This window comes from Pyrgilauda ruficollis, unplaced genomic scaffold (assembly GCF_017590135.1).
Source record: "Pyrgilauda ruficollis isolate IOZ18807 unplaced genomic scaffold, ASM1759013v1 scaffold208, whole genome shotgun sequence".
Classification (NCBI taxonomy): Eukaryota; Metazoa; Chordata; class Aves; order Passeriformes; family Passeridae; genus Pyrgilauda; species Pyrgilauda ruficollis.
The window spans coordinates 197,036-205,146 of record NW_024520096.1 but is presented as its reverse complement, the minus strand read 5'-3'; the positions used below and the strand labels follow the sequence as shown (position 1 = coordinate 205,146).

The window sequence follows — 8,111 nt, the reverse complement described above, 5'->3', positions numbered from 1 at the left end:
TGGGACACACGAGATGGGATGGGATGGGATGGGATGGGATGGGATGGGATGGGATGGGATGGGATGGGATGGGATGGGATGCACAGGATGGAATGGCATGGCATGGCATGCACAAGATGGGATGCACAGGATGGGAAGCACAGGATGGGATGCACAGGACAGGATGGCATGCACAAGATGGGACGTGCAGGGTGGGATGCACAGGATGGGATGGGATGGGATGGGATGGCATGGCACGCACAGGATGGGATGGAATGGCATGGCATGGCATGCACAAGATGGGATGCAAAGGATGGGATGCACAAGATGGGATGCACAGGATGGGATTGCATGGCATGGCATGGCACGCACAGGATGGGATGCACAGGATGGGATGCACAGGATGGGATGCACAGGATGGGACGGGATGAAGATGAGACAGAACTGGACAGACAGGATGGCACAGAACCCACAGGGCCACCCCCCGATCCCCCCTCACCCTGCAGCGCGAAGAGGCTGCCGGCGTCGCGGCCGGCCGGGGCGGGCGCGGGCGCGATGGGGCGCAGGAAGGAGCGGTACCCGCGCAGGGCGCACGCCATGAAGCGCAGGAAGGCCGCCCGCGCCTCCAGCTCCAGCTGCGCCCGCCGGGCACCCGCGGCCTCCGCGTCGCTCAGCACCAGCTCCGGAGGCTCCTCCTCGCCCGGCGCGCTCAGCACTGCGGGGACACGGACGGGACAGCATCAGCACAGGGACGGGACAGCGTCAGCACCGGGGACGGGAGAGCATCAGCACCGGGGACATGAACGGGACAGTGTCGGCATCGGGGACACCTAGCCAGCCGGGACAGCGTTGGCACCAGGGACACGGACAGGACAGCATCAGCACAGGGACGGGACAGCGTCAGCACCGGGGACACGGACGGGACAGTGTCGGCATCGGGGACACCTGGCCGGATGGGACAGCATTGGCACCGGGGACACGGACGGGACGGCGTTGGCACCAGGGATGCCCAGCCAGCCGGGACAGCATTGGCACCGGGGACACGGATGGGACAGCGTTGGCACCGGGGACACGGACGGGACGGCGTTGGCACCAGGGATGCCCAGCCGGATGAGTCCCGCGGCTGCAGAGCCCCAGGGGTGGGGCTGGTTGGGAAGCGACACCCCAGGAATGAGGGAGTGAAGCCACAGCTCTGATCCCGCTTGGAAAATACCCCCAGGCCAGGGGGGATTTCAGGGTGGTCTTTGACCCCAGTGGGTCACTCCCAGTTTGGGCTATTCTGGGATAACAGCACAGGTGGGGGATGTGTTGACACTCAGACCCCCCAGGACACCCTGGAGCCCCCAGCCCAGCCCCAGGACCCCCACTCACGCTCATCCAGCTGCTGGGACAGGCTGTGCAGCGAGGCCAGCAGCACCTTGCAGGGCCGGCGGGGCAGCGCGCGGGGCGACAGCAGCTTCCGCTCCTCGCTCCTGGGGGCACAGGCACCAGGGCAGGGCGGGACCCCCTGGGACCCCCCAGGACAGCCCACCCGCCCCCAGCCCTGGGGACACTCACTGGAAAATGGTGTTGGTGTCCAGGTCGACGAAGATGACGTCGCGGGGGGGCTCGTAGAGGTCGAAGTAGCTGGAGTGGATGCCTACAATGAAGGGCACGGGGGCACACAGCACGTCAGCCAGCGCCAGCGGGCACAGCGGGATGTAGGGGCACTGCCAGCGCAGGGGGAAGATCATCTGGGGACAGGACGAGGGTGGTCAGCGCCGCAGGGCCCCCGCCAGGCGGGATGGGGGGCCCAGCGCCGCGGGGTGGGGTCTCCAGAGCTGCGGGACCGGGATCACCAATGGCACGGGACCGGGATCCCCAGCAGCACGGAACGGGGACCCCCAGCAGCACGGAACGGGGATCCCCAGCACCGTGGCAGGGAGATCCCCACAGCAGGTCCCCAGCACTACGGGATCAGCGCTCCCAGCACCGCAGGGCAGGGATCCCCAGTGCTGAGGGGTGACAGTCCCCAGTGCCACAGGTCCCCAGCGCTGTGCGACCAGGATCCCCAGCACGGCGGGCCCCCAGCCCCACGGTGGCACGTCCCCTCAGCGTCCCTGCGGTGTCCCCTGCGGTCACTCACCGCCACCAGGGCTTCGCCCACGCTGGTCAGGACATCGGGGCGCAGGGAGTGGATGAGCAGCTTCTGCTCGGTGAGGACGGCCACCAGCAGTGCCACCGCGTTGTCGGGGCCCAGGTTCTGCAGCAGCGTCAGGAAACTGGCCCCGCTGCGGGCGGGGACATCACCTGGTCACCCACGGCCCCCTCCCCACCTGTCCCCCTCCCCACACCAGCATCCCCCAGCCCTACCTGAGGGGCAGCGGGGAGGACACGGGCCGGCACAGCAGCAGGCTGTCGTACGGGGACATCTGCAGGGACACGGAGACGTGGTGGGGGACACAGGGACACGCCGGGCTGGGCTGGGGGTCGCTGTGAGCCCCTCCCCCGAGGTGACTCACCTGGACCAGGATCCGCGGGCGCTGCGGGGACGGGAAGGGCACGTTGTGCATGAAGTGGGAGATGTGCCTGCGGGCGGAGCGGCCCCGTCAGCGGGGGGGTGACCGCGGGCCCCCGCCCCCCCCGGAGCCCCCCCTTCTCCGCGCTCACGTCTCCAGGGGCAGCACGTGGGGGCCCGAGATGGAGTAGCGGTAGATGAACATGAGGAACTTGCGGAAGACGTCGAAGAAGGGCCAGTGGGACAGCACGCAGATGCTCTTGCGGGTGTGCAGCGAGCGCCCGGGCACCGGCCGCCGGTCCACCACGCTGAGCAGCCCCAGGCGCAGCGCCTGCGCCTCCGACAGCCGCTCCCGCGGGAACGCCTCGTGGAACTGGATGGCGGCGCCGTACACCTGCGGGGCACGGCCGTCAGGGCAGCCCGGGCACGGGGATGCTGCTCTCCTGAGGGATGGGAACCCCTGGCACGGGGATCCCTGTCTCATGAGGGATGGGAACCCCTGGCACTGGGATCCCTGTCTCATGAGGGATGGGAACCCCTGGCACAGAGATCCCTGTCTTGTGAGGGATGGGAACCCCTGGCACATGGGAACCTCTGGCACGGGGATCCCTGTCTCACAAGGGATGGGAACCCCTGGCACAGGGATCCCTGTCTCGTGAGGGATGGCAGCCTCTGGCACAGGGATCCCTGTCTCACAAGGGATGGCAACCCCTGGCACATGGGAACCCCTGGCACAGAGATCCCTGTCTCGTGAGGGATGGGAACCCCTGGCACAGGGATCCCTGTCTCATGAGGGATGGGAACCCCTGGTCCCAGGATCCCAGTCCTACAAGAGATGGGAACCCCGGGCACTGGTATCCTGGTCCCACAGTGCTGGGAACCTCTGGCACCAGGATCCTGGTCCCATGAGGCATGGGAACCCCTGGCACAGGGATCCTGGTCCCACAGTGCTGGGAACCCTTTGGCACCTGGGATCCCAGTCTCATGAGGGGTGGGAAACCCTTGGCACTGGGGATCGTGGTCTCACAGTGCTGGGACCCCCAGGTACTGGGATCCTGGTCCCACAAGGGATGGGAACCCCTGGCACAGGGACCCCAGTCCCACAAGGCTGTGGGTGCTGAGACCAACCCCTCCCCTGGCACTGGGGCCCCCCATCCCACACCCCCGAGCCCCCTGTCCTGCCGTGCCTTGTCCCCCGAGGCGCCGGTGAGGACGAAGGTGGAGAAGACGGGCAGGGGGTACTTGGTGCCCACGGGCCAGCTCTCGATGGTGGCCCCCATGGGCAGGCAGAACACGGGCACCGACTCGGGCAGCGGGAAGGACTCACTGTCCTGCTCGGGGTAGCGGCTCAGCAGCCCTGCACGGACACACAGACACAAGGACACATGGACACCAGACACCAGGATCAGCCCCCCAGGTCATCTCACCCACCCCAGTGAGGAGGGGGCAGCCAGGTGAGTGCCCACAGCTCCACAAAACCACTCCCAAAACTTCCCCTCAACAGGAAACCAAATTGCCCCCAACCCCCAGTAACAGACCCCACTGTCACCCCAGTAAGAGACCCCATTGTCACCCCAGTAAGGGATGCCACACTTCCCAGTAAGAGACCCCATTGTCCCCCCATCCCCAGTAAGTGACTCCAGTCCCAAAAGCCTGGCAAGCCCCCCACCCCAGGGGTGCTGGGGCAGCTAAAGGGCCCCACCTTTTGCTCCCCAAATCCTCCTGAGGGGACCCAGGGGCTCCTGCACCTCCCCAAATCAGCCCTGTGCCGGCTGGAGGAGGTTAATCAACCCAGAAAATATTTTTAAAAGCAATAATGGCAATAAACAACTCTGGCTCCCCCTGGGAGGACCCAGAACCCCCAGTCCCAGGTCCCCACCTGCCTCGTAGACCAACGTGTTGTCCTTGGCCACGGCGATCTTGTAGCACAGGAACAACGCTGGGCCCCACTGCAAGGAGAGATCGGGATTTTGGGGCTCAGCAGCAGCTGGGCAGCACCGGGGGGGCGAGAGGGACCCCCCCCCAACCCCACCATGCTGGTGTTGAGGTTCTTGTCCACGCGGCAGAAGGTGTGCGGGGTGCTCTCGCCCTTGCTGGGCATCACCAGGCAGATGTCGGTGACCCCCAGCGTGTGGTGGCCGGGGGGCTCGGCCGCGCGCCGGAACGTCAGGAACGTGCGCTGGTGGCCCGGCGACCCCGAGGCCAGGTTGGCCGAGCGGCTGTAGGGGGTCGTGTCCAGGATCTGGTAGCCCGGCTTGGGGCGGTCCTTGCCCTCATAGTGCACCCTGAGAGGGGACAGGAGTGAGGGGAACCCCAAGAGGCACCTCCGGGTTCTTTCCCAGCTTCCCAAACTTCCCCCAGCCTGGCGTGACACGAAGCAGGACCCGGGTGTCCCCCCCACTCACCCCAGCTCGATCAGGGGGGGTTTGTCCCTCCCGCGTTTGTAGCACAGGAACATCTGGGGGTTGTTGAGCAGCCCCGCGTTGAGGTCCACGGGGTGGCCCGACGTGCTGGTCTCGATGCAGGTGAAGCCCTGGGGCACCTCCTCGCCCTGCGAGCGGATGATCACGGCCACGTCCGTGATGGGCTCCCCGGGCCGCGCCGGCCGCGGCTGCTGCTCCTCCTCCAGCGCCCGCGACCCCTCCGCCAGCCCGGCCACCACGAAATAATCCACGAGCTGCGGGGGCTTCTCGTCCGACATGGCTGTCACAGCATCTGCGGGGACACGGGCCATGCCACCACCCCCGCCGCTCCCCCAGCGCACGGGAAGGGAGGAGGTTTCCGGTCACGCCGCGGGACACGGGGACCCCCCCAGCCCTTCCAGCCGCCCCTCCCCAGCACGGGCAGGTCTCCTCGGCAGTGCCCGGAGGAAGGACCCCCACCCTGCGGCACCCCCGGTTTGGGGACCCGCTCCCTTCCTGCGCCCCCTCCCTGTCCCCAGCACCGCCGGACCCCAGCAGCACGCCCCGTCCCCAATATCCCCGCGTCCCCGGAGCCCCCCCAGTGTGGCCAGCCCCCCTCCCGTGCCCGCGGCACCCCCGGCTTGCCCGCGGGGAGTCCCGGGAGGCGCGGAGCGGAGAATGGGGGCAGCGGGAAAGGGGAAGGAAGCGGCGCCGGGCCCCGGGCGCGCGCGTCACCCCGGCCCCGCCACACCGGGGAGGGGCGGGGGGCGACACGGCCGCGACCCCACCGCCGACACCCCGCAGGGCCACGGGGGTGGCACCGTGACCCCGGGAGGGCACCCCCGGTACGGAGGTCACGGTGCCGCCACCGAGGGGTCACAACGGCCGGGAGCAGTGACACCCCCTCAGACGGCGGCCAGACCCCCCCGGGGACAGGGACAGCCCCGGGCGGGGGTCACCTCCTGCGGAGGGCCTGGGAGGGTCCCCCACCCCCGGGTCCCCCCCGGTGGGGGATCCTCTGTCCCCGGGTGACGCCTCCGGAGGGTTCCCCATCCCCGTGGCCGCCCCGGTGCCCCCCCCCGGCGGGGTCCGCATCCCCGTGTCCCCCTCCCCGGTGACGGCCCCACACCGGCCCCACAGGCGGCTCGGATCCTGCCCCGGGCCTCGCAGACCCCAGACCCGGCCCCGCAGCCTCCGCAGCCCCCGCGGGACTCCCGACCCGGCCCGGTCCCCCCGGTTCCCCCCCCGGTACCTGGCGACAGCGCCCCCTGCCGGCCCGGAGGACTCCCGGTACCCGCCGGGGACCAACCGCCCCCCCCCTCCAAAATCCTCAGATCCCCCTCCCCAAATCCCACAGGAGACCCCTCCAGCCCGCCCCAGGAAACTCAAGGAGCCCCCAGGGAAAGTGGGGGACCCCATTTCCTCCCCCCCGCCAGAGTAAGGGATCCTATCTGCCCCCCCAAAACGAGACCCCTTTGCCCCCTCCCCATTAAGGGACCCCCTTGTTCCCCCCCCACTAAGTGACCCCAGCCCCAAGGGCCTGGCAGGGCTCGGGGGGGGGGGGTCTGGAACAGCTGAACCCCCCCTTTTTAACACCCCCAAAACCAACCACACACCAGCAAGGGGGGGATTTAATTAACATAGAATATATTTTAAAAAATAATAATAATAATAAATCACTCTGGCTCCCTCCGGGGGGGGCCCAGGGCCCCCCACCCGCGGACGGGCCCCCCCCGTGCTCCCCCGGGGGGGCAATTTTGGGGGGGGGGGCAAAGTTACAAGTGCTTTCTACACGTCCCCGGCAGCTGGGTAATTTGGGGGGGGGCTGGGGACTACATATTGGGGGGGGGGAGCGGGATTTCTCCTTAAACATGATGATTAGCCGGAAAAATGATAAAGTAAAGGCAGAAGCGGCCCCCCCCAGCCCCCCCCGGGGGTCTCTACCTACGGGGTTATGTACAGCCACCCCGGGGGGGCTGGGGGCGCCTGGATTGCTCCCCCCTCCCCAAATTTCCCGGGGTTTTCCCAGGAGAACGGTGCCCGGTTGGGGGTGGGAATTAGGGGAGGGAACCCCCCAGGTTTGTTTTGTTGGGGGGGGGGCACGGGGTGCTCGGATTGTCTCCCCCTCCCCAGTTTTCCCCACTCCGAGGTGGTCCCGGGGTTTTCTGGGAGAACAGAGCCCGGTGGGAGCTGAGGAGGGGGACAGGGGGGTGCTGGGGACCCCCCCCAGCCTCGCTGGAGCCAGAAGGAGCCCTTGAGAGCCGCGCCTGGAGCCCCCTCCCCAATTTTGCCAGGATTTTCCTGGGACCACAGTGACGGCTCCCGGAGCGGGAATTGGGGGAGGGGGCTCACTGCAGGCGGGGTCGCAGCCCTTGACAGCGACAGCTTGGAGGGTCCCTGGGGCCCGGACGGAGCCCCCTGCCCATTTTTCTGGGGTCTGCAGGCAGGGACTGGGGGGGGTCGCGGCGCTGGCCCCCCTCGGGGCTGGCTCCAGCCGGGTTTGGGGCGCCCGTGCCCGCCTCTCCCGGTGCTGTCCCGGTGCTGTGCCGGTGCTGTGCCGGTGTTTCAGCGGGAGCGCAGCGGGCGGCGGGGCCGGGGGGCGGGGATGGCGGGCGGGGCGCGGGGCCGGAGCCCCCCCGGGCTCACTGGAGGCGGTCGGAGCGGAAGGAATCCTCCACGGCGGGGTCGGTGAGCAGCGCGCAGGGGTCGCTCAGCATGCTCAGCCCGTCCAGCGTCAGCGGCTCGATGCGCAGCTCCTCCTCCAGCCCCCCCAGCCCCCCCAGAGACCCCCCCTCCACCTCGCCCAGCCCAGCCACCCCCCCGTGGCACCCCCCGTGCCCCCACCTGTGAAGATGATGTTGGGGATGGGGCCGTGGCGGCTGCAGTTGCTCAGGTTTGGGCGGTTCAGGCCGGGGGGGTCGTAGCCCCCCTCGCTCGGGGGGTAACTCAGGGCCCCCAACTCCTCGGGGAACCCTCCGCTGTTCCCGGGGGGGCTCTCCCCGATCCCGAACTGCTCCAGCTGCGGGGAGGGACGCATGAGGAGACACCCCCACAGAGGGCCCCCTGTCCCCATCTCCCCCCTGGGGACCCACCCGAGGGTCTCCACCCCCATGTCCCACCCCCGCCAGGACCCTCCTGGGGGGGTCCCCATGTCCCCCTCCCCACCCCGCCGTGCCCCACTCACGCTGCCCAGGCCGAAGTCGCTGGGGGGCTGTGCCAGGGGCTGCCCCAGG

The 8,111-nt window shown here is 68.9% G+C and overlaps 2 protein-coding genes across 2 annotated transcripts in view; both read right to left on the bottom strand.

Annotated features, from left to right (window-relative positions):
* The window catches only part of DENND4B (DENN domain containing 4B), a 15,573-nt gene extending 9,460 nt beyond the window's left edge, over positions 1 to 6,113 (bottom strand). The window contains 11 exon segments of the mRNA XM_041467422.1: positions 479 to 694; positions 1,351 to 1,451; positions 1,537 to 1,712; positions 2,105 to 2,249; positions 2,332 to 2,390; positions 2,481 to 2,547; positions 2,629 to 2,870; positions 3,664 to 3,833; positions 4,356 to 4,425; positions 4,509 to 4,761; positions 4,882 to 6,113. Of these exon segments, the coding sequence (XP_041323356.1) occupies positions 479 to 694; positions 1,351 to 1,451; positions 1,537 to 1,712; positions 2,105 to 2,249; positions 2,332 to 2,390; positions 2,481 to 2,547; positions 2,629 to 2,870; positions 3,664 to 3,833; positions 4,356 to 4,425; positions 4,509 to 4,761; positions 4,882 to 5,210 (1,828 nt within the window). The 5' untranslated portion in view covers positions 5,211 to 6,113.
* A 433-nt stretch (positions 6,114 to 6,546) lies between these two features.
* Positions 6,547 to 8,111, bottom strand: part of CRTC2 (CREB regulated transcription coactivator 2) — a 6,260-nt gene continuing 4,695 nt past the window's right edge. The window contains 3 exon segments of the mRNA XM_041467421.1: positions 6,547 to 7,699; positions 7,702 to 7,897; positions 8,063 to 8,111. Coding sequence (XP_041323355.1) covers positions 7,521 to 7,699; positions 7,702 to 7,897; positions 8,063 to 8,111 — 424 coding nt within the window. The 3' untranslated portion in view covers positions 6,547 to 7,520.